This window comes from Odontesthes bonariensis, chromosome 13 (genome assembly GCF_027942865.1).
Source record: "Odontesthes bonariensis isolate fOdoBon6 chromosome 13, fOdoBon6.hap1, whole genome shotgun sequence".
NCBI classification, from domain to species: domain Eukaryota; kingdom Metazoa; phylum Chordata; class Actinopteri; order Atheriniformes; family Atherinopsidae; genus Odontesthes; species Odontesthes bonariensis.
In genome coordinates, this window is record NC_134518.1 from 11,533,860 (window position 1) to 11,557,408 (window position 23,549).

At 43.3% G+C, this 23,549-nt stretch overlaps 2 protein-coding genes across 4 annotated transcripts; one reads left to right on the top strand and one right to left on the bottom strand.

Moving 5' to 3' along the window:
• Nucleotides 1-1,677: 1,677 nt before the first annotated feature.
• Nucleotides 1,678-16,296, top strand: zdhhc2 (zDHHC palmitoyltransferase 2). Of its 2 annotated transcripts, XM_075480957.1 has the most exons (13): nucleotides 1,680-2,106; nucleotides 4,187-4,213; nucleotides 6,547-6,641; nucleotides 7,232-7,352; nucleotides 7,490-7,559; nucleotides 7,670-7,702; nucleotides 9,161-9,281; nucleotides 10,247-10,379; nucleotides 10,943-11,069; nucleotides 12,953-13,045; nucleotides 13,909-14,024; nucleotides 14,954-15,028; nucleotides 15,115-16,296. In XM_075480957.1, exons 1-12 carry the CDS (start codon nucleotides 1,980-1,982, stop codon nucleotides 14,992-14,994), a joined length of 1,104 nt encoding a protein of 367 aa, XP_075337072.1. In that variant the 5' UTR covers nucleotides 1,680-1,979; the 3' UTR covers nucleotides 14,995-15,028; nucleotides 15,115-16,296. The 2 variants fall into 2 exon arrangements, with proteins under 2 accessions (XP_075337071.1, XP_075337072.1); XM_075480956.1 differs by lacking the exons at nucleotides 13,909-14,024; nucleotides 14,954-15,028; nucleotides 15,115-16,296 and adding an exon at nucleotides 9,397-9,435 and having other exon boundaries at nucleotides 1,678-2,106; nucleotides 12,953-13,116.
• A 731-nt stretch (nucleotides 16,297-17,027) lies between these two features.
• Nucleotides 17,028-23,549, bottom strand: cnot7 (CCR4-NOT transcription complex, subunit 7). 2 transcript variants are annotated; one of them, XM_075480958.1, is made up of 7 exons: nucleotides 23,381-23,549; nucleotides 22,558-22,681; nucleotides 22,285-22,478; nucleotides 21,552-21,713; nucleotides 20,126-20,270; nucleotides 19,225-19,335; nucleotides 17,028-17,997 (listed from the first exon to the last, which is right to left on the bottom strand). In XM_075480958.1, exons 2-7 carry the CDS (start codon nucleotides 22,672-22,674, stop codon nucleotides 17,866-17,868), a joined length of 861 nt encoding a protein of 286 aa, XP_075337073.1. In that variant the 5' UTR covers nucleotides 22,675-22,681; nucleotides 23,381-23,549; the 3' UTR covers nucleotides 17,028-17,865. The 2 variants fall into 2 exon arrangements, with proteins under 2 accessions (XP_075337073.1, XP_075337074.1); XM_075480959.1 differs by lacking the exon at nucleotides 23,381-23,549 and adding an exon at nucleotides 23,126-23,370.

A 23,549-nucleotide genomic window follows, 5' to 3' on the forward strand; every position in this document is an offset into this window, starting at 1 on the left:
ACGGGATGTTTGGCGCTTGTGTTGAAGGAAAGCCCCAATAAAAGCTTATATAATCTCACTGAGCTCCCAGCATTCTCCCCACGGTGCACTGAATTCAATCCCATCAGGACAGAGGTTATATTGTGCCTCTCAGTGATAACCCAGAGAGTGATACTGTGATACAGTGTCCCATGGTTTCAGACCTCTTTTCTTTCGCTGCGTTCTCCGCTGGTTTTGATGACTCTGCAAACATTGTTGCTTCATGTAACCCGTGTACTTTATGTGTTTATTTGTGCATGCATACATTACTGTGCAAAGTCCTGAGCCAACCCTCATTTCTTTATATTTTGCATCCAAGGATCCAGACTTTTGTGTTATTCTTTGGACATTGGCTGCTTTCTCACTCTCTCCATCCAGTACTTATACCTGACCAGTTTCAGAGGAATGCCTTCTGTTGTTTGCTAAGCAACCTGACGCTGACCTATGAATCATTTGGGCTCATCTAAGGATGAACCAGTTTTGTGTGTACACGTAACATATATCTTTGCAAAGGACCAATTTCCAATTGTATATTTAGGCACTTTGTTTTCAGAAGTCTATTACAAAGACAAGTTGACAGAGAACGGAACGAAAAAGGCAGCCAACATCCAAAGAAGAGCTTTGGGATGTGCTTCGAGAAGCCTGGAGAACTATTCCTGAAGAAGGACATGACGGAAAGCTTGTCTAAGAGGGTTCAGGCTGCGTTGAAGAATAAAGGTGCTCAGACCAAACATCGACTATCAAGCTTGTTGGGATTGAATGAACTCTTTTTTTGCCTCATATTCTGCATTTCTATTGATGTTTGCACATATTTCAATAGAATGCTGCACCATTTCCTCCTGGCAATATATCAAGAAATGAAGAGTAGCTCAAGATTTTTTCTCAGTACTGTATGCCATTCCCTCTCTCCATACATTCTGAACACCTGGAGTATTTTGCTCACATGTTTTTAGTAAAGCATCATAGCTAGTGGAGTGCGCATATGTTACAGCAACCTCAGCTTTTAATGAGACTGAGATGTGCAGATTGTGGTGCAGATTGTCAGTTTGCTGCAGCCTGTCACCCACTCACAATATTGGCAAAGGGAGCCAAAGTGCCATGAAACAGCATTCAAAGGGGAAATAAAGAAAGAAAAACATATAGAGCTTTGCAATCTTATATTAGAAATGATTCTTGTACAGCGATTGCAAAAGTGCAGCCAGGCAGGGGCGCGGGGGGGGGGGGGGGTCCTGCATTTTCTGGATCGCAAAATATTTTGCAAGTTCAGATACTGAGGATGTGCAGCAGGGGAATCATGGAAATCTCCACCTACACAGCTTGGTAATTAGGTGCAAGGAATCGTGTAAAGGAATGTTAAACAGACAAATCGCTGAGCATGATGGGAGCTAACATCTCTCCTAGTGAGACCACTGACCACTGCAGTGACCCCATATGTGCAGGCTTATGCTCATAACACACGCGTGTGGGTGTGTGTGCGTGTGTGCGTATTCAGCAGACGCGAATTCGAACTTATTGAACCCATCTCCTGCGCGCGCAGGCAAAAATGTGCCAGGCTTGCAGCATCTCGCGGACGTCATGGCAACCTGTGGGGAGGCAGCAGGGGCGGCGCTGACTCTGGGTCTTATGTCTGAGCGCGTGTGCGTGCGTTTATGTCTGTGTATGTGTGCGCGAGCTGTCTGATACTGTGTTGTGGTCTGCGCCAGCGGCGGCGCGGGACGATCAGAGGGGAGCGCGGTGCAGCAGCGGCGGCGGCGGCGGAAGAGGCAGCATCAGAGTCGGGGGTGGGAGGCTGGTTGGGATGTTGCATCCGAGCTCCCGACGAGGCTGATCAGACTCGGAGCTACGATGCAGTGACAGACTACTAGAAGACACGCGCGCACACATACGTGAGCACACTCGGGGAGAGGAAGGGAGGAGGAGCAGCACACGAATGCGCACGGGAAATGATCCGCTTCTAGACTATGGCACCGTCGGGCTCGCGTAGTATCAAGTGGGGCTGTTGGAGAGTTTTGTACTGGATCCCGGTCCTGTTCATCGCTCTCATAGTGGCTTGGTCCTACTACGCCTATGTTTTCCAGCTTTGCATAGGTAAGAGCCGGCTGCGTACTATGGATTAGAGGAGGCGTGTGTGAGTGTGTGAGAGATAAGAAAGAGAGGGGGAAACGCAAGTGACCAGTCAGTTGCGTGTGTGGAGATACAGACTTGTTTCATTACCGTTTACTGACCAGGCTGATTGTATTTCTTTCTCTCTTGAATGCAGAGTAATGGCTTGTTGTTTACGCAGTGTGTGGACAGTCACATGACAAAAACACCAGAGCAGTTTGTCAGTATTGCTAAAAAGAAGTGACAGTTTTGCATTTATATATATCTGCAAAACCGTTGTCGGGTGTTTTCAAAGCACAACCCATCCAACAATGGAAGGGTCGGGAAGCCTGCTGTTATTATGGGGATCTTTAAGTGAATTTTCATGACATATGCACTATCAAAGGATGTAAGATAGGGATTAGACCATCTGATTCCACCACTGCCACTCAATCAGCGGTAGCTTAAAGTCTTACTGTAATAGCTCATGTGCTCGCCCAGATTCGATGTTTGTGAATTCATGTCCACTACCACCAAAACACAAACAGCATTATCTGTGGCTCCTGACTGCTCAGCATCGGATGGTGTCACAGCCAGCAGGCCCCCACTCAGTGAACAGAGTTGACCTGGATAGTAATGGTTTCTAGGATCTCTCAGAGGAGTCTCGGCAGCCTGCTCTTGCGCTCCATTTGGCAGCATGTCAGACCACTTGAAAGGAAAGTCTCCTCTGACAAAAAAAGGGGATGAAATGTAGAAGCTTTAATGGGACCAAACGGGAGGGGTTTGATGTTCGAGTGGTTTGCTCCCTAAATCCGATCTTCTACAAATATAGCCAGGCGTGCAATCCAGCTCCATCTGAAAGTGCCTGCACTGGCACAGTGTGTGCTGATTGGTGAGGAATCAGCGTGTCATGTCATGTCACAGCGGGGCCAGCCAGCATCTGTCCCAGGGTGAACCCTTTCTAGAGTTGCAGGTCACCTGCCATCCATGAGATGTTATTGCAGATTAATGATAGCTGCAAGGTAACACAAAATAGAAATGTTTGCGGCTTGTTTTTGCCCCACAGGGGGGTCGAACAAGAGGGAAACTGTGATGCACTCAGGTCACATGGGACGGTCGGACAAAAGCAGCAGCAGCTTGGGCCCCCAGCAGAAGCAGACAGACACAGAGTCTGTGTGAAAGTATCATCAGCTGATACTTCTCAGCTCAGTTAATCCCATTGTCTGCCTTACATAATTCACCCCTAGCAATCTGAAGTTGACCCACTTCCTCTTAAAGCACCGAACAGCAGACCCCCCCTTCAACAACTGGTCCTCTTTTCACCAGTGTTAAAGGTGTTTGGTGTCAAAGTTGGTGGAAAAAGCACGCTGAGGATGCAGAGAGGAAAAGGTAGCGCTGGTGTTCAATGCTTTTTGCAAACACATTAATATACATCCTTGCACATGCCCTTAATCTCTGTCTCTGTCACACACACACACACACACACACACACAAGCACACACACCGTCGGACTCTGGGGCTTTTATGCTGGCAAGGCAGCATGCACACCATTTTTGGCTGCATGCCTTGACTCAGCTCCTCGGCTCACCTTTTCTCATTTCCACGTGTGTTTACTTCTTTTTCACAGGGTAATTGCTGAAGACGGATGATATCCCCAATGCGATCATATTGGTACAAATATGAAAACAGAGTCAGCCAATCTAAAAGCAGATCTCCACTAAGTGTATATTTGTACAGTTTTTTTTTTTTTAACAGTTGGAAGATCCAGCGTATCCCCCCCCCCCCAAACACACACACACATCTTTTGTCAATGCACAGCAAAAGAACCAAACTGACCAGCATGCTGCATTGATTTTGTGACACGTGTGGTATTGGAATCAGGAATAAAGGGTCTACCAAGTCAACATTTTTCAGTTCGGAAGTCAGACTGTGACTTTTCAGTCAAACATGCTATAAGTCACATACAAATACACCAAATTTGTTTTGTTGTCGGGGAAAGGATTTGGCGGGAAAATAAACTCCATGTGTGTTGCATTCTGTTATTGAACACATGCCTGACTGTGTTTTTTAATGCTTCATTTTTCAGAGTCCATTGAAGACACCGGAGAAAAGGGTAAGTGTTTTATAACGCTGTTGAACAACCATAGGAGTCGTTAGCATCTTCAGCTGCTTTGTATCTGTTAGATGTTGTGCTGAGTTTGTAGGCCAGAGCAGGCACAGCAGCTCAGCAGCCTTCAGCCCCCATCAACACGCTATAATCAGCTTGGATCAGCTAGAAGTGTGTCATGTGATTTTGACTTTAACTCTGAATTACGGGCAAGGTTTTTGCTCAGTGTGGAGACGAGTTGAAAAGAAAGACAAGCATCTTTCACTTTTAGCCGTGCTGGCTTTAAAGATGCTGATGAGATTTATTAGCTCTCACTGAAAAAAACCTGCACAAATACTGGATGGATAAACATGAAATTTTGTATCTGCATTCATAATCCTCAGAGGATAGATCCCTCTTGCTTTAGTGATCTCTTAGCTTTTTCTTATAAGAGTCTACAAAGGGTCAAATACCACCTGTTTTTCTTTGTTTGATTTATGACCTTGCTAAACTAATGATGGGCCGTTAGCCTGAGCTGTGTGTAACGCTAATTAGCAAATGTTAGCATGCTAACACTGAATGGATTACTGAGTAAGATTAAAAGGCACGAGCCCGTGGTCCCAAAGAGTAAAAAGGGTTGCTGCGGACTATATGAAAAAGCATTCAAGATATTCTGCAGTTTTTAACTTTCTCTGTGGGAGATACTTGTGTAAATGTAGTCAAATTCACTCCACAGACATTGTCTTAAAGTTACTTGAATGGTTATTGGGCTGCCTGATGACACTGTAAATGTAATATTAGAAGTTTAATAGAGAAGAGCGACAATCTTTACAATCTTTCAGCGACTGTGAGTTAACATTTAGTCTAACAGTCACAATTTCTGACGCCTGTATCTGTCTGACAAAAGAAAAAAATAGGAAATTTAGGAATTCGGCCGTATTAAAATACAGTAACACAAGTGTTTTTACAGGAAAAATGCAAAAAGATGGAAATTTGCGGTGTACCTAAGTGCATTCGCGTATACACTCGGGAGTGATTCAGATCCCAGCTGAATTATCTTGGTGTTTTCGTCCAGTTTTGAGAGCTTCTATCACATTAACATGTCACGTAAACATGCTCAGTGTCTTACTTGATTTAGACAGCGGGAGGATGTCACACAACATTGCACAGCCACTGTGCGTGTAAATAATGTGCATCAACATGGATGTTCATCGGTGAAGACAATAGTGAAAAAGTGAATATCTATCTGATGCATAAGCGTTCGCTTGAAACGCTATGAAACATTTGAGGTCTGAGTCTCTGGCCTCTAATCCTCCCTGATTCTTCAAACTGAGAGTGCTCTGACCGCTGTCTACTGTAGGTAAGACACTGACTGAGTAAGTGCTTCATGTCATCCGACTATAAAAAAATGAAACGTCCCTTTAATACTTTTGCGTTAGTTAATCAAATCATCAAAAGTGGGGTCAAGACAATGCAAAATTACATCTACAAAGTTCCCAAAACTGCCACAAAGACTCACCTCAGACAACTATAAAGAAACATAGTACGCCACCAAACAGTCATTAGACTGGATATGATTTCAAAGAGATTAAAAAAATTACCAGTAAAAGATGGAAACCAGCAAAAATGAAGTAAGAAAAAAAAAAAAGAATAAAAAATAAACATTAAACTGTTTAAAACAAACCTTACTGGATGCAGCACCTGTTACAGCGACATACAACATGCAGCCACAAATAGACTAGAGACACATCTGTTTTATTTGTACTTACTTGTCATCTCTTTTCAGTCTGGGAGCCTTTTGTTTGATTAGGGGGCCCTTTTACAAGGTAGTACCTTGGGCTCCATAGGATTATAATCCGTCCATGGCAATAAAATCAAGATTTTAGCTTTTTCACTGCGAGAGTGTCACTATTCTGTGGAAAATACAGTTAACTAGAAACATTACTTTGTTGTAACTCAAAACGAGAATTAGAACATAAGATGTGAACTTCTTTGTCATGGTCAGAAACGTCTGCAACTGTGGATAAATCCATTAAGTCTTTCACTGTCGCACTACTAAAGTTTATTTACTGTAATAGATTCAAATCAACCTCAGCAGAAAACCTGAGGCCCTTTTAAAGGTTCAATATTCTGAAGTCATGTTTATATCAATGCTGAGTTTGTCCAATTGTGCATTTGGTTTGATTGGTTTTTCAGTGCTGATTTCAATCCATTATTAATTTTCTTTTGGAAAGAAAAGGAGTGACAATCAGTCGCACTAACATTACTGATATTCAGTCAAGCTGCAAACTGGGAATAAGTGCTCAGTCACACACCGCTGACAACTGACAACGATGCTGTGTGTGCTTTTTTGCTTGCAGTCGTGTACTTGCTGGTGTACCATGTCATTTTCATCATGTTTGTGTGGGCGTACTGGCAAACCATCTTCACCAAGCCTATGAACCCCCTGAAGGAGGTGAGTCTGACTCTGACGCAGTGTGGGATGAATGATGAAGCACAGCGGGAAGCGAAGATGCAGGTTACAGCTTCCCCGTGTGATTGAATGCTGCATTTAGACTAATAACACTCAAGTGGAAGTGCCTGAAGCTGCACTTTAATGGGCTTGATCCTGACCACAGCGCTTCCGCTCTGCAGGCCGAACGCATGCATACATCTTAGAGAGGATTCCTCTGCAGTTCAGTAGCCTCTCAGCTGAAGCCCACATGCGGACGCTGATAACCTCATATGAGAGGCCTCCCTTATGAGATGTTATCCATGGATCACTGGAGGTTTTGGTGATTGTAATAAATTCTGTGTGTGTGCTGTGCTGTTTGGTATCATCTTAGTTATTTGTTTTCAGCCTTCAATCATAAACTGCCTCACGGCTGAAAGTAATATCGCAGCTCTGTGCAATTCCCAATAACAGGCTGCATCACTGACTCTCACACAGCACTTAGCTTATCTAGCAGAATATAATTGAATTTCTTCTGACAATTGCAAAGATACAGTCCTGATAAATCCTGGTAAATCACAGCTGTTGTTTGCCTTTGCCTCTGCCCTACTTAGTTTTACCTGTCTCACTCTGACAAAGAGCTGCTGGAGCGTGAAGATCGAGGAGAGTCCCAGCAGGAGATCCTGAGGAGGATAGCCAAGGATCTGCCCATCTACACCCGCACCAACTCTGGAGGTACAGCACAGCACTGTACATGATGCAGAGCAGCTGGAACAGTCTAGACCGGCTCATTTGAGCCTCCGCCTGGCTTTACTCTGTGGTCAAGAGTTAGGAGAGGCTGCTGTGTGATTGAATTGGCTGTGTCTCCTCAGCAATCCGTTTCTGTGACCGCTGCCAGCTGCTGAAGCCTGATCGATGTCACCATTGTTCAGCCTGCGATAAGTATGACTCCCTGCTCCTGCACCCACAGAGAACAGACCACACAGTATATTGCATACTGACAGACAGAATAAAATCTAATTACATTCATGTCTGACCCTGCTGCGTTCCAGGTGCATCCTGAAGATGGATCACCACTGCCCCTGGTATGTAGAGATGCTCTTTTGTTAAACACACGAGACAAATTCTTTTTTCTTTTTTCCCACCGGTGACGCTGTATCAGTGAGCCATTGCACTCAAATAGTGTCGGTGTGTTTTAATGGTTATACGATCTGCTTTTCATAAACCCCAAACAGATTCAAGTTTATTGTTCTGTAATTCAACGAGGCCAACATTGCACCACGCTGCCCAGTTCCATTCGGTTTAACAAGGTTCTGCCGTCACAGATATACACAGATGGCTTCTTCAGTGGGCAGAATCTGATACTCTAATCTGTCAGAGGACAGATTTTGGCAGCAGAGGGAGACAAAACAGATCTGATTTTAAGTAAACATGATCTGTTTGTCTGCTCTCTTTGAACCATGAATTTTGTTCACATGAGGAATAATCAATCATTTTTCATAGGGTCATAAAGTAATATTATTCAGGATGCTGCTTTTGTATTTGTAGAGGCTTTCAACAATAATTAAGCCCGGATTTATAAGAGACCATGCTATAAGTTGGCTTGTCCACTTAATTAAGTTATAGAGTCAAAATCCATGGTGGTAATTTGTAATGGTAATGTATCCCAAGGCTGCTGTTTGTGGACACATGACAGGAATTGTTATGCATGAATGGTAAAATATATAAGGCCTAACACCATTTCTGACTTTTCGTAAACTATTTAGGATGTTTTATAACATGCACATTAAACCTAACCCTAACCATGTACTTTTTATTCCTAATCCTAATTATTTGCTGATTGAGCCGCCTTCCTTTTGCGAGTGGGAAGGATGTAGAAAAGTTTGATTACTGTGGAAAAAGTTGATCAGAATGAAGCTTTAACTGTCAATCTCTTGCAACAGTGTGTTCATACGGGTCTGTTGATTAGAGTCTGACTCTTCCTCCCTTTTTACAGGCATTTGTGGCTAATTCATAACATATTGTGGAGCTGACTGAGGAATTTAAACTTAAGACATTACTGTGTAGGAAAAAGAGTGAAGAAAACAAACATGACACAAACCTAAAGACGAAAGAGTTTGTAAATCTGTTCCATTGTATAAGAACTGTAACGAAAGAGGAAAATCTGTCATTGAAAATGCTTTGAGGAGCCCACAAATCATCACTGTGATGGGCGCTGGATCCCAAAAAATGTCTGTGAACACAATGAGAAGTACCTGCAAAATCAAGTCGGGGCAAAGTTACACTGTTGGGTCACTTTCCTGATAACCCACAAAAAAATCAGAAGAATGAGCAGAAATATTGTCTGGGTGAAAAAGTAATGACTTGAAGTATGCTTCATATTACCCGACAGACTGATATAAAAACTACCGACCAACCTTTTTACTGTCTTTCTGTTAACCTGCTTCACTATGTTATGTAGAAAATCTGCGTCTTTAGAACATGAAAACAAACGTCGAAGGGTCCATTTTCCACCACCAACCTGCTTGTCATTGTTTTTGCAGGGTGAACAACTGTGTGGGATTCTCAAACTACAAGTTTTTCATGCTGTTCCTGACATACTCGCTACTTTACTGCCTTTTTATAACTGCGACAGATCTTCAGTATTTCATTAAGTTTTGGACAGTAAGTACATGCTAATCGAGCACATCGCAAACCTCTAGTTGTAATTGTGACATTGCAATTTTCACAACCCGCATGACTGTTTTACAAATGTGGTGTTATTTGATCTTTTCACAAGGCTGGAGGTAGAGCACATTTCCGACTGAGAGAATACCTGGTATGAGCCAACCAGATAGTTAGTGACACTAAAGTAGACGCTATTTACTGTGGCATGCAAAAGTCTGGGTACCCATTGCCTCATAATGGTGTCGTTGTCATCTTAAAACTGGAAGGTTACCGGTTAGAGTCTGGGGTTTTCTCCCGGTGCTTTAGCTCCCACAGTCCAGAAACACGCATGACATCCTAAATGGGAATTCTAAATTCAACAGAGTTGCGAGCATGCAGGTGACAGACTGGAAACTTGTCCAGGGAGTATCCTGCTTTTAGCCTGATCACAGGAGGGAGGATCTCCAGCTCCCCCACAGCCCTGTACGGGTTGAAGTGGGTTTAGAAAATGGATAGATGGAATAAAAGTGTTTGATTTTTGTCTATGAAATTAAGGGTATGATTCTGCCCCCCAAGAAAGTATTTTTTTGTCTGTTGGACTGCAGAATTGTTCCTCTAAAGAAACAGTCAAGGACTTCAAGAGGTACTGATTTTCATGGTACTGTACTTGTACCCCATCAGAATACAGCTGGAGAAACAAAATACACGTACCTTCCCCCTCATGTCTAAACTTTGACCTTTACAGTCTAAACTATTGCTTCAGCTCCTTTTCCCTTTTTGCTTTTTCGATACCGTGAAACTTACAGTCTTTCACCTGCAGAGCTTTTCACAGGCATACATTTTGATTGGGGGTGCCTGAACTTTTGCATTCCACTTCACTGAGCATCCCCTATGATATAGTTATTTGCTATAGATCGCGCCCAGCCCCCAGCAGATACATCTGTACCAGTGTAGCTGTGGTAATGTGCTGTTTTTCCCCTCAGAAAGGCCTCCCGGACACTCAGGCGAAGTTCCACATCCTGTTCCTCTTCTTCTCAGCCTCCATGTTTTCCTTCAGCCTCGCCGCACTGTTCATCTACCACTGCTGGCTCGTCTGTAAGAACAGATCCACCCTCGGTAGGAGTCTTTCTGCGTGTGTACACGTGTTTTATGCGTTTCAGTCTGCTCACAGCCGTCTCTGCACCAAAGACGAGCGACGTTTCAGTGCTTTTTTTGCTTCTTCTCTTTTTCGCCCCACCGCCGTCCCCGTCGGCGCAGAGACTTGATGAGCCTCTCTGGACCGCCATCAGTCCGAGCGGTTTCTCATTATGAGCGCACAGTGGCACACTTTGTCTGTGTGCGTCGAGGAGAATGGATTATCCAGAGGAGTATGTTACAGTGTAATGCAAAGACACAAAGCTCGGAGCAGTAAGCAGCTTAGAAACAGACACTGATATGCTGTTCAGAGGGAGAAGTCACACCTGGTGGAACAGTGCGAGATGTGCACAACAAAGACACTTTGATTCAGAGTTATTCCATTGATGCCGTGGTGCAGCGGGAAGGGCTCCTGTCGGATCTGTTGTCTGAATGAGCTCCTGTCATCAGTTTGAATAACAGATTGTTTAACGTCTGAGCAGGGAGTGCCATGTTTATTCATCTGAACAGCAGGCTGACTCCTCTCTCCGTGTCTGTTATTTCAGAGGCAGTGCGTGCTCCGGTGTTTCGTCACGGCCCAGACAAGAACGGCTTCAGTCTGGGCTTCAGTAAGAACTTCCGCCAGGTCTTTGGTGATGAAGTGAAATACTGGCCTCTTCCTGTTTTCTCTAGGTAAGATGAGCCATAAAAGGCGTTCAAAGGATAACAGGTGTGATTGAGTAAATAAAAGATTGTTATCATATAATCCTTAGGAGCAGCATTTAACTCTTTTAGAGCCCTGTAAAGTCTTTCTCTGCAGCCAACTGACTGTGTGATCTGTGACATCATAACCAAGGATCAGATAAAGCAAGACAGCGTTTAAAAGAAGCTGACTGAAGATTCTGTTTTCAGCTTAAAATGAAGTTTGTGCTTTAAGTCTGCGAGGAGTCTATGGCACTTTGGTCTTAACAATTTTTTTGTCTTCTAATTAGTAAATCAGAGTCTCATCGTACTTCTCTTTTTCCGGTAGTGACGAACAGTGATCATGGTGCGCATTTTATTTCACAAATCAAAAATCTGTGAGGTGTGTAACGCACACATATCGATAGTAATGTGAAAAAGACACAACATAAGGTGAATATAACTTCAGATGAACAGTATGTTACACTGTGTCATTATCTATTCAACAAAAAACCGAACCAAAAAAACTGAATACGTCATTAGCGTTTAGACAGGAATTAGGAGGGTGAGTGGCAACCAGGTGCTGCTTATTAAATGGACTGGATAAATTGCTCATCAACAAGTGTAAGCACCTTTATAAAAGCAGAAGTTTTTTGGCAGACTCAGTCAAAGAGCTCAACCGGATTGAAATATTGTGGTGGGCAGAGAGAGATGTGCAAACCTCAATTAACCGAAGTAACATAAAGAAAAGTTGGTTCAGAATTCCTCTACAAAGACGCGAGTGACTTAAGTTGCTGCTGCTAAAAGTGGGTCTACAAGCTGCTGAGTCACGTTAGTTCTGGAAAGCACTTCACGGAGCCAAATGAAAAATTAGACAAAACAGACAATCATCAGGTGGGAACCAGATGTTTCTATTTTTCATGTCCTGATACGTAATATCCTAAAATTGAAAGAGGGGGTCATTTTCTCTCTCTCTCACGTGACTCGCAGTCTCCTTGCATCGATAGCAACATCTGTATACATAAAAATAATCAGTCTCTAAGAGGCGACGACACACTGCGGGCTGTTATTTGGTGCCCACAGGTTTTAAAGCATCCATTTGTTTCCAATAAAACCACGTTAAGCAGTCACCCAAAATCAAGGGAGGCAGCATCGGAGTTAATCAATGTTCAAACAAAGCAATTTAGTCCTTTTCTAATATAATCGAGCTCAGCCTGCCAAAGCAGTTTTTAGTGAATGGAGTCAGTGTTTCGGCTCGGGGGATTAGTGAGCTCTGCCACTTACTGAAACAAAGTGGAATCAAAAGACAGAAAGTCTCAGAGGAGCACAGGAGCGCTGCTGCTACGTAACAGCAACATCACCACTGTGAACCAACGCAGAAGCTCCAGCTCTACATTACCACTGATTCCTGCTGACAGGATGAATAACATTATATAGAGAGGCTTTTTTCCCCTTTTTTTTGCAGTTAGAGCCAAATGATTAAAACAAAAACTCCAGACTTCATTTTTCATCTGAACGTACAGGTTTGATGGATAGGACAGCTGATGCCACTTCTGCTCCACCGTCTGAAAAGCAGCTGCCTACAGTGAAATGTTTGCTGAATGCAAGAGTTTCCTCTTTATGAAAGTGTCATTAAAGCAGGAGCAAATGACTTTTTGATGATGCAAACAAAGTCATTTGTGTCATAAATGAAATATTAAACACAAATGTTAGGAATCACACTCAGGCGCTCCGCTGCTTCAGCCTCACTGTTCTGACATAACCCGGAGCTTTCTGGTGATTAATGTTACCAAATATAAAGAGCATTTTCCTGACTTGATGACTTGTCTCTAACGCTGTGCTGCTACATTTTGTTCGTCTTCCTGCCTTTTCTTTCTTTTCTGCTGGCTCCTCAGTTTAGGCGATGGCTGCTCTTTCCCAACCTGCCTGGTGAATCTGGACCCCGAGCAGCCCTCCTCACCACCCGGCTCCAGCTCTGCCGGCAAGATGTGAGCAATGACAAGCAAATGCATGTTCAATAAAAAAGAAATGCAAACATAAGCCCCGCACCGAAAAAGAAAGTGTTACGGGAAATCACTTTACAGCAATCAAATCATAAGCTGACGGTTCATCAAATCAAATCAAATCAAATCAAATTTATTTGTACAGCACATTTCATGTACAAAACAATTCAAAGTGCTTTACATAAAATAAAAGCATTGCAGCAGGGAGTGTAAGAAGCATTGAAAATACATAAAATAATATAAAGAGAAACAAATAAAGTAATTTAAATGAATTTAAAAACAAGCAACAGTCCAGATAAATTCAAAGATATCGTGCAGATTTCATGCATAGACACATGAGAAAAGAAATGTTTTTAACCTGGATTTAAAAATGTCTCCATTTGGTGAGAGTTTAATCTCCACTGGCAGTTTGTTCCACTTGTTTGCAGCATAACAGCTAAATGCTGCTTCTCCGTGTTTAGCCTGGACTCTGGACTGGACCAGCTGACCTGAGTCCTTGGATCTAAGAGCTCTGCTGGGTTTATATTCTCTGAACATATCACAGATGTATTTTGGGCCTAAACCGTTCTGGGATTTGTAAACCATCAGCAGGCTTTTAAAATCTATTCTGTGACTGACTGGAAGCCAGAGTAAAGATTTTAAAACTGGTGTGATGTGATCAGATCTCTTAGTCCGGGTTAAAACTCTAGCAGCAGCGTTCTGGATGAGCTGCAGATGTTTAATGCTCTTTTTGGGAAGTCCAGTTTAAGGAGACATTACTTGGGATGGTTTTATTAGAAAAGGAGTGTGTGGGGAAAATGCCTCACCAGTTCGTGTTTACATCTCTGGTTCTGTTTGTGTGCTTCTAGTGCCGCAGAGGGCCGCCAGTTCCCCTCCAAACCGCTGAGAGAGAGTCAGAGTCGACTGCTGACCAGCACGCCCTCCTGGTCAGAGAGTGAAAGTGCAACAGAAAAGGACAAGAAGGGCAAGATCATTTAATCCCTCCCTGCTTATGATGCATGTACAGTGCTGTGCAAAAGACACGAGCCACCCCACTTTTCTCAATACATTGCCAGAAAAACAAGACGTAGGTGCGTCAGTGGAAATGTGTGACAACATAAATGAAAATAGAGTTTAATTAGTCAAAACTAGAGTTTGTGCAATTCTAACAAGCTTGAACGTCAATGTTTGCTCTGAGCACCTTTATCCTCCAACACAGCCTGAACCCTCTCAGACGAGCTTTCTGTCATTTCTTTAAGTAGTCTTCAGGAACAGTTCTCCAGACTTCTTTAAGGACATCCCAAAGCTCTTCTTTGGATGTGGGCTGCCCTTTGTTCCGTTCTCTGTCAGGAGGATCCCACACTGCTTCGATAATGTTGAGGTCCGGCCTCTGGGGAGGATCCATCCCTCCATAAGACCTGTTGCCACTGATTTTCACTTCTTGTGTCATTTGGCACAGCTCTGCCTTTTCTCCCTGTATCCCCTCCTTAAGAATGGTTTTGTGGCAGCCACCCTTCCATGGAGACCGTTTCTGATGAGGCTTCAGGGATGGATCAACTAATCTGTTGCTGGATTTTTTTTTCATATTTCTTCATGATATTACTTCTGCTGTAGATAGTTTTGTAGGCCTGTCCCTTCTTTTGTCCTCCACTTGTCCAGTTTCCTCCAATTTTAAGGACGTACTGCACACCATGCTGACACGTGATTTCAGCTAATCGCTCTTTGGGAATCACCTTGTCACTCTAAAAACACTATGTGTTTGTCAAATTGTGTTGACTTTGGCATTTGCCGCTGATGGTTAAATAAACACTTTGACAGTCTCGCTCAGAAATATTATATATATATAAATATATATGTGTGTGTGTTTTTCTGTTACTTAAATGGTGAATCTTATTCCATCTGTGGGTTTCTCAGGTGCCAGTAACCCCGTGTTGACCATAGAGAATGAGGCGTAACCGTGGTTACATTTGACAACTTCAAACCAGAAAAGTAAGTTTACAGTCACAGCAACTATCCTCACAACCACATTCTGAATCAGCAAATCAACATCCCGTGTTATTGGTTTCATCCTGCAGGTCTGTGCTGCCCCCTCCTCTGTGTTTGTGCCTATCAGAACGTGATGTGGTGGTGACATCCTCGTCGTTTCCCATGATGCATCCTGGTCCCGAGAGCTTTCCATGCCTCACATTACAAAGAGACCAGAGAGACCGAAATGAATGCTGGTGTCAATTGTTACCGCTATTGTTATAACGCTTTTGTCTGAAAGTCAAGTGGACTGAAATGAAATGAAAATTGCATTCCAACGATCTGCTTTTTATTTGAATGTAAATAAGCACAGAGCTGCAGCGGAGCAGTCGACCTTTTGGACATTTTTTAAATTGTTGAGCTGCTTTCATGTGTTACAGTTCATGTCTCAGTATCATTCAATCTGCAGTTTTTTTTCTTTTTGGCTTGGCACATAAGTAAATGCTGTTGGCCAAGTGTGTGCACCCTGAATATGTATAAGTAGAGGTGTTCAAATGCTGTAACTGACATTCCTTTGGCCCTTTTTTATTTCTTTTTTTTAAATGGGGGGGGGGGGGTCGCAGCCATCGTGTTGAATATTGTGGAAGTTTAAGTGATGCATGCTCTCGTCTCAGGATGTCATCACAAACACACTTTGTTATAATGAAAGAAAGAGACAACAATTATTAGTAATTACATTCAACAAGGGCTCTTCAGACTGTGACTGTCACACTCCTACACCTGGTGGTGCTCCACCCGTGCTGTGACAGCATGCATCACCCTCCTGCCAAACATGCAGCTGCTGTCTGGTGGCCTCCAGTCCACATCACACTGCTGGCCAGAGGCTTACTGACTGTTTCTCCCCGGAGGGTCGGCACGCTGGCTGCCTGCGAAAACAAGCCTCCGCGTTGCTGCTACAGATCTGTCGGCCATCCAAAAAGGCAGATACTGGCGAATGTTTTTCTATCTCACAACTGGACGTTGTGGCTGTACCACCGAGGTTGAAAATCAATGAAACAGAAGCGTCTGCCACTGCTGCTCTGTACAGCCTACTTTCGCCCTCTGAGGATTCTGTGCTGGTCTGGAAATGATCAAACCATTACAGGACGTTACTTGTGTGCTCGTCTAAAATAAGCTTCATGTCGACATATATTTTTCTATCTCGTCTGTGTGACTCAAGAGACGACATGTAGGTGTGAGGCCATGTAACGTACAGCTGTGATGCCTTATGAGAATAAAATGAGCTCATCTTCCGTCTCATTCCATCCTTTCATTGCTTCGGAGTCGTTACAAAGACGCAATGATCAAAAGCGTTTGATGGTAGAAAAATTTCAAGCCTTTATTTACAAAAGAAATCTAAAAACATTCCTCTTTTATATTGCATATTCTTCTTTTTACTCCGTTGCAGCGTGGGAGAGCAGCTGCAGAGAGAAGTGCTTCAGCTGTCAAGTTTCTGACACAGAGGGAGGTTAATATAAGTCGCGAACCTACACTTCAACACACACTCATGTGAGTTCTGGCTACTACTCAACAACACAGCATTTATTTGGATGTTTTAGTACATGCGGCTGTTCTACGGAGCCTAAATGAAGTGAAAAGCAAAAGGATCATGACGTCCACGGATGGGGGGGGGGACCAAAAAAACAAAAACAAAAGACGTGTTGATGAGCATTGGTGTTGTTCCAATAAGTAAAAGGTTCTTCATCTCTTTTATTACAACACTAAAACTTTACAAAACCTTAATTTCAATTAAAATGAAAATTACTCTCAACAGAGCAGCTCGGTTTTTAATGGTTTCCGACTCTGGCGGGTCGGTCATTTCGCCACGTAGAGAGCTGATGCATCAGCCCGTGTGTGCGCGCTTGTGTCAGTGAGGGTGTTTACATGTACAAACAATCCTCGTTCCTCCAATAGAACAGAAAGAACAAAAAGCATCAGTATGCAGCTGGGTACATACTACTTAGAACCTTGCATGCGTCTTATCTGAGCAAAACAGCAACTTACAGTAAAGGAACAAAACAACTCGTTTTTTCTCCATCTGCATTTTAGAGCATGAATGCAGGTCGGTGGTTCTCACAGAGAGATCAGCTTATTCAGGCCATTACAAACATTTTTTTCATAGGAACAAAAGAGCAAAACTTAAAGAGCCAAGTGCAGGTAAACACGCTCAGTGACAGTCTGGGGGGGAGGGGGGGCATCCGATGTGAGGTCTTAGTGTTGAATGGGGCAATTGCTCAATGTTACACAACCGGCACAATAAATTAAAAGGTTAAAAGAGAAGGGTGCCGCTATTAAGGCTAAGCGTGGTGAGAGCTGCTGTCGTGATGGTGAAGATTCACATGTTCGCAATGTGAAAAAAACAAAAAACAAAACAAAATGGGAACACAGAAGGCAACGAAGAGGAGAAAGACACACACCAGAAACATGTTCAGCTTCCTTATAAAATCAGGTTAGAGCTTTAAAGTGCAAAAACATTCTACAGAACACTTTAGGAAAACTAAAATCCCATCTTTTCAAGCATGTTAAATTGAACTGAACCAACCGCACTGTCTACGCTGCCTCGTAGGAATAAAAGACTAAACTCACACACATGCAGCTGCGGCATGAGTGAGGACAGTTGGGATTCTTCTGACCGTCATGTTCACTGGTCTAAGGTGAGCAGAGCCTATAAGAAACAGCTTGCTAAATGATGCAAATGTAAGTCGTTGTTTTTTTTTGTTGTTCTCCCATTATTTTTGTCATCCGGTTCGTGGAGCTGGGCCTCGGGGGCGCCGCGCCGATTGTGGATGCGAGCAGCAAGATGGGAAAGACGGGGAGCGGTGTCACGACTGCTGCTTGTTGGCCTCCTCTTCGTAAGCGTTTCCCGTTCCGTTCTGGACGTAGGCGGAGCCCGAGCCGAGCCCGTACAAGTGACCGCAGTACTTCGCATCGTCAATGTGATCCTCGAAGAACATCTGTGGGAAGAATTGCAGAAAAGACGCAGAGAACAGACACGAGCTCATGTAAAACACTTGTTCACGGCATCACGTTGGGAGCAGAGCAGCGACATCTGATCCACTAAGTGATGAGTTGTTCTGCTCTAAAGGAAATTATTTTGAAACTAGGAAAGAAAAAAAAAAAAAAAAACGGCGACACGGCATCAGCACAACGTCTACTCTTACAACAGTCAAGAATTCTCCAGGTGAGTTAAGGTGTGGACTGGCTAAGGTCAGGTTTTCTAAAGGCTACACGTTTCTTTAGTCCCACTTGCTCGTGTGGAAATGCTCTTACTTTCATTTCTAATCATGATCACTGCAGATTCTCTTTAAACCGCATTTCTTCGTCCAAGATGATGGTTCACCACTGTTCTTCCAGCTTGTAAGAACGCGCTGGGACCCAGTTGTAGGAGTTTAAACGGTCTCGTCAGTCGTTTTTGTTTGCTTGATGCAGACTTTTCCACGACCACATGATGCAGTTTAATAATTGTCCCTCTCTTTCATAGCCGACTGTACGCTGGATATCTTTAGATTTGAGGATGCTGGCTGCATACAAACAACCAAGCTTATACTAAAAATAACTTTTGCTCTCTAAATGGAACCGAAGCCTTTTCAAATGTGATCGCTTCATCTGTGCACACAGACACCGGCATTTTGACAAATGCAGATTCTTTGGCCCCCGAAACTGAACAATTTGGAAAAGAGTACCATAAAACCAGGGTTTTTTCGGCAGGCGATGTCAGATTGCGTGCCGTTATCTTTTAAATCTCTGAAATCTTTGCTAAGATGTGATTACCTGTCGGCACACTGAACAGTTCTGAAGGTGAGGGGAGATAATGTGACGCCTTAGGATGGCCATTAAAAGTGGTTTGGACAATAACAAGGCGAGTATTACCACTTGTACTTTGGTGTGCATGCAATAAGCCGTCACTGTGGAACGTATTTTCCTTAAAAAGGGAACAGGGGAGGGAAAACTCCATTTTTAAAAACACTCGACTACAAATGGAAACCAGGAAGAAGTTCATAGTTCACACCTTCCTTAATTATCTTAAACTTACAAAGTGACAAAAATCAACCATCTCATTCATTTCAGAGTTAAGTCACATTGACTGAAATGTGACTGGGTTCATGAAGGATTGCCATCAAGAACTTTATGCAAAAGATCCTTATTCAGACTCAACCTACTTTCTACCTTGAGGCTCCTACCTCTCTCATTTTGAAGAAAGCCATGCCTGTGAGTAAAGAGTCAGAGCCGGCCTGATGCTGTGGTCCAATCCGCTCCAGCTCCAGCTGCTCAGCTACTTCCTGAAGCCCGCCCTGAACACAAAACACAGTTAGGAACTCCAATTTATGCTTGCAGTCAAAGTAAAACCTGAAGGCTGCACTGACAGAAAGTTCTCCTCAATACAAGAGAACGCCTCCCAAACTAAGTCGGGACGTTCCCTGCAGTTTTCTGTTCAAACCTGCGCGTCAAAGAAGGAGAGTCTCTGCTTTGAAACGCATTCTCAAACCTGGAAACACTCCAAAGTTGAGCCTGGGTAGAGCACACTGCAGGCCGGGCATGGTGCCAAAAGTCTGCAGCCTATCTGTAACGACGGCAGTTCTTTTTTTGTGTTGCTGTCAACGATATTTGCGTTTGGACACATTAGGTCAACACACACAGACCGGCAGAAACTGCTATCAACACGTACAACTTGCTTGCCCTGAATTCTCTGCAGAATTACTTGTTGTATAAAGAAGCCTGAAAGCAGCTTTCTGAGACTGGTAGTGTTATGGCCGGGTCCAGGACAGCCGGTAGAAACATGGACCACCGAAAACAAAATGAGTCATTATTGCTTAAGTTTAAAATGCAAATTGCTTTCCTATCAAACGGCTTCACTCAGTCAGACTTGTTACTTTCTAGCTGGCTGGATAAATCTGTAAGACCAAATGTGGTGGACACGCGCATTATGACATGCAGCCCCTCGAGAAGAAAGCATCTCGAACACTCAGGGCGGCAGCGCATGTGTGAAAACAGCCACAAAAGACCACAAAAGAAATCCATGCGAGACCCTTTAAATAAAACAAGACGTGCGCGTGCTTCCTGCTGTGAGATCTATTAAAGTACCTTCAGGTTTTTACAGCTCTTCATGAGGTACTTGACATCGTAAATGACTGGGAAGTACAAGCGGAGAATCTCAAAGAAGTCCACCTCCTCCTCGGGCAGATTGGCGTTGGACAGAATCTTAATCAGGTATCCAAAGTCATAGCCACTGTAAGACAGACATACGCACACAGATGCGGAAGTTTTACAACTTTTGCAGGGCCGAAACTGCCTTTACCAGTCCACTAAGCTCCAGAGTTTAAATATTAATAAAAGATAAATAATCAAAGACTTCTGTGGCTGCACCGTGGCCAGTCATGATCATGTGATCAGCCACTAGTAAAGCATTAAACATCCCAGCAGAGCAGTAAAGTTTGGTCTGTGCTGACATGAAAATGCTGGATGTCAAATACTAAAGTCTACACACTGCTCTTGCTCGGTGTCCTCATTCATTAATCAAACTGACATATTTGCCCCCCATGGGCTTTCATCAAAGGCAAGGCAAGGCAAGGCATCTTTATTTATATAGCGCATTTCATACCACAGGCAACTCAATGTGCTTTACATAAAGACAAGGCATTTAAAAGAACAGCATAAAGCAGCATCAAAGTGCTCACAGCACTTCGGGAAGACTTTCCAACACACCTGCAGCAGAAAAAAACCTCCATTAAAGAGTATGACACAGACCTAAAAACCCCCAACTCCAAAAAAAATAAAAATCTAGGACACTGTGTGAGATGTAGATGAGAACAGAATCCAAAGATTTACGGAACACGGGAAAAATACCAAATGTTAGAAGTGTTGAATTTAAAGCTGCGACATGTCTTTAAAAAGTTGGGATGATGGGGGGGGGCGTTGTTTCAAAAGAAACAGCTGGAGGAACATGCAGCAACTAATCAGGTTAACTGGCAACAGGCCAGTAGCATAAGTGGGTTTAAAAAGAGCACCTGAGAGCGGAAGAGTCTCTCAGAAGTAAAGATAAGCAGAGGTTGTGAAGCAGTTTCAGAACAATGTTGCTCAATGTACCATTGCGAAGACTTGATATTGAATATTTGGTCATCTACAGTCCGTAATATCAACAGATTCAGAGAATCTGTACACATCTCTGAGTGCAGCTGAAAAACTATTTTGGATGTTTGTGATCTTCGGGCAGCACTGCATCAAAAAAAGAAAACAGACACGATCCTGTCATGGAAATCACTGCACAGGCTCAGGAACACTTCCAGACACCACTGTGCCATCCAAAAATGCAGGTTAAAGCGCTTTCGTGCAAAGAAGGAGCCATTAAGAGTCATTTGTGATGGCAGGATTGAAACACTGCGTTTATCAAATCCTCGCACATTAACTGACATCAAAGCAAAGTTGCAAATGGAGCTGTCACCTCTGCGAGAGTTGCAATGTGCAGACATTCCAGTAGAAATGACAGCACCTGATCAACAAAACCGTATACCTGTGAAAAGAAAGCCACTTGACGCCATCACAGAGCACCACGCCCGATGTCATCAGCAGCTCTGCAAAGTAAAGTGTCTCGATGCCTTCGTCCTCGTGCTTCTTGAACTGAATCCCTGAAGTGGTCAAGAGCTCAATGGAGTCCTGTGCGTACATATCTTCTCTAATGTGGAAAACAAACACAAATCGCACTATTACTCTCTAAACCTCACAGAAAAATCAAGCAGATAAGACAACAGTAACTGACAGTGAAAACTATATATACATATATAAAATTGTGTGTTGTCGGTTGTTTATCTCTCAGGTGAGATTATTTTTTTTTCACATTTCAACCTAAAATATGTGAACACAGAGAGCCAGTCGGCACATTGCTGGGAGCGTGACTGTTTTTAGAACTTTAAAAAAACAAAAAACAAACAGAGGATGTATGAATTTCGCTGATAATTCAGCATTTTGGATGCTTTGACATTATTTCCATTTCACTCTCTACAATAAGGGGCCTTTAAAGCTCAAAACTGGCACTTCGGTGTAGAAACAATAAATACGTTTCCAAAAGAGTTAGCTGAAAGAGTGTGAAGGTAAAAAAATAAAATAAAATCCCCAAACCTTGCAAATGATTACAGTCGGAGCCGTTTTGGCTGTATGGCTAAAACCATTGATTTAATGTTAGCTGTATCACTAATTATTTAGTTATGTAGATGTCACATATGAAAATGACAGGACAGCCGTCTTACGTGAGGTTAAACTTAAAATTGAACTGCCATGTTGAAGTTCCTGGAGGGTATTCTCCTTGCTCATTCATAAATGTGAGGCCCAGCTGTATTATCTTCAGCAAATCCACATTGCAGCGCAGTAACTGGTACTGATAGTCAGCGTTGCTTCTGAACTCTCCGATCGGTCTGGCTACAACACCTGGAAACTCTGTGTCCTGCAAGAGGGCAAGTCATTGTGAAACCTGGAAACCTGCAGGTGTCCGCATGTTCAGGGCTCCTCTGGGCATCACTCACCATCGCAATGTAGTTGTATTTTCGGATGACCTGTCGAATCCTCTTCAGCTCCTCCTCCAGGTTGTTGGCCCACACCTCACATATTCTTTGGCTGTGATCCACAGTGGCTGCGGGCATAGTGCCACTTTGCCACCAAACCAGGAGACAGAAAGGAACACATAAAAAGAACAAGGACAGTAGGGAAAATGTTTCAGAGAACATCTGCACCCCACTACAGAAATGAGTGGATAATTGTCCTGCCATTTAAATGGTGGGATTTGAACTCATAATTCCGACACCCAAGAATTTCTGAAAGAGCATTTAGCTGGCAACATAAATCTCAAAAAGTGAATTCAACTTGCCTCCCCATCAAGTCACAGAAACACTGTGGAAAGCTAACCAATTCCCTGAGCGGTTTGTGCTTCCTTTCACCTGGAGCAAATCACATTAACTGCTGAATAACAAGTTGCACAAGACACAAGACACACTGGGAAAATAAGCCATGTAATCATGACATGCAGGACGTGTTTCACCGCCTGCTCTGAACATTAGCTCAGGTTTTCTGCAGCACTTTGGCTAGCTAGGTTACCTGTTAACGGTTAGCAGGTTACAGTCGTAGCACTGGCTAACACGAGTAGGTGGAGTGGAGTGGAGGCTGTCTACAGGGCTCGTACACTTTTCCGGTGAATAGCTAGCGCGACAAACTAACAGAAGTATGTGCAGAACGTGGAACAGACGAGTAAGAAGCAGCAAATGCTGAGACACACACACACACTCCCTCTCTCTCACACACGCACACACACTCTTTGGTATCGCAAAGGTGAATACTGCTTCGGTAACTTACCGTTCCCCTAACCGGGCGGGTTTGTGTTAAAGTGTGTGCTATCTGAAAACTGTTAGTGTGTTCTGTGTTATTGTGCCGGGGCTTTTCCGCTAACTTTTAAATAGTTTATATTCAGTATCGTTTTGATGTCAACCTACGGCTGCCATGATAGCAGAGCCTACTACACGAC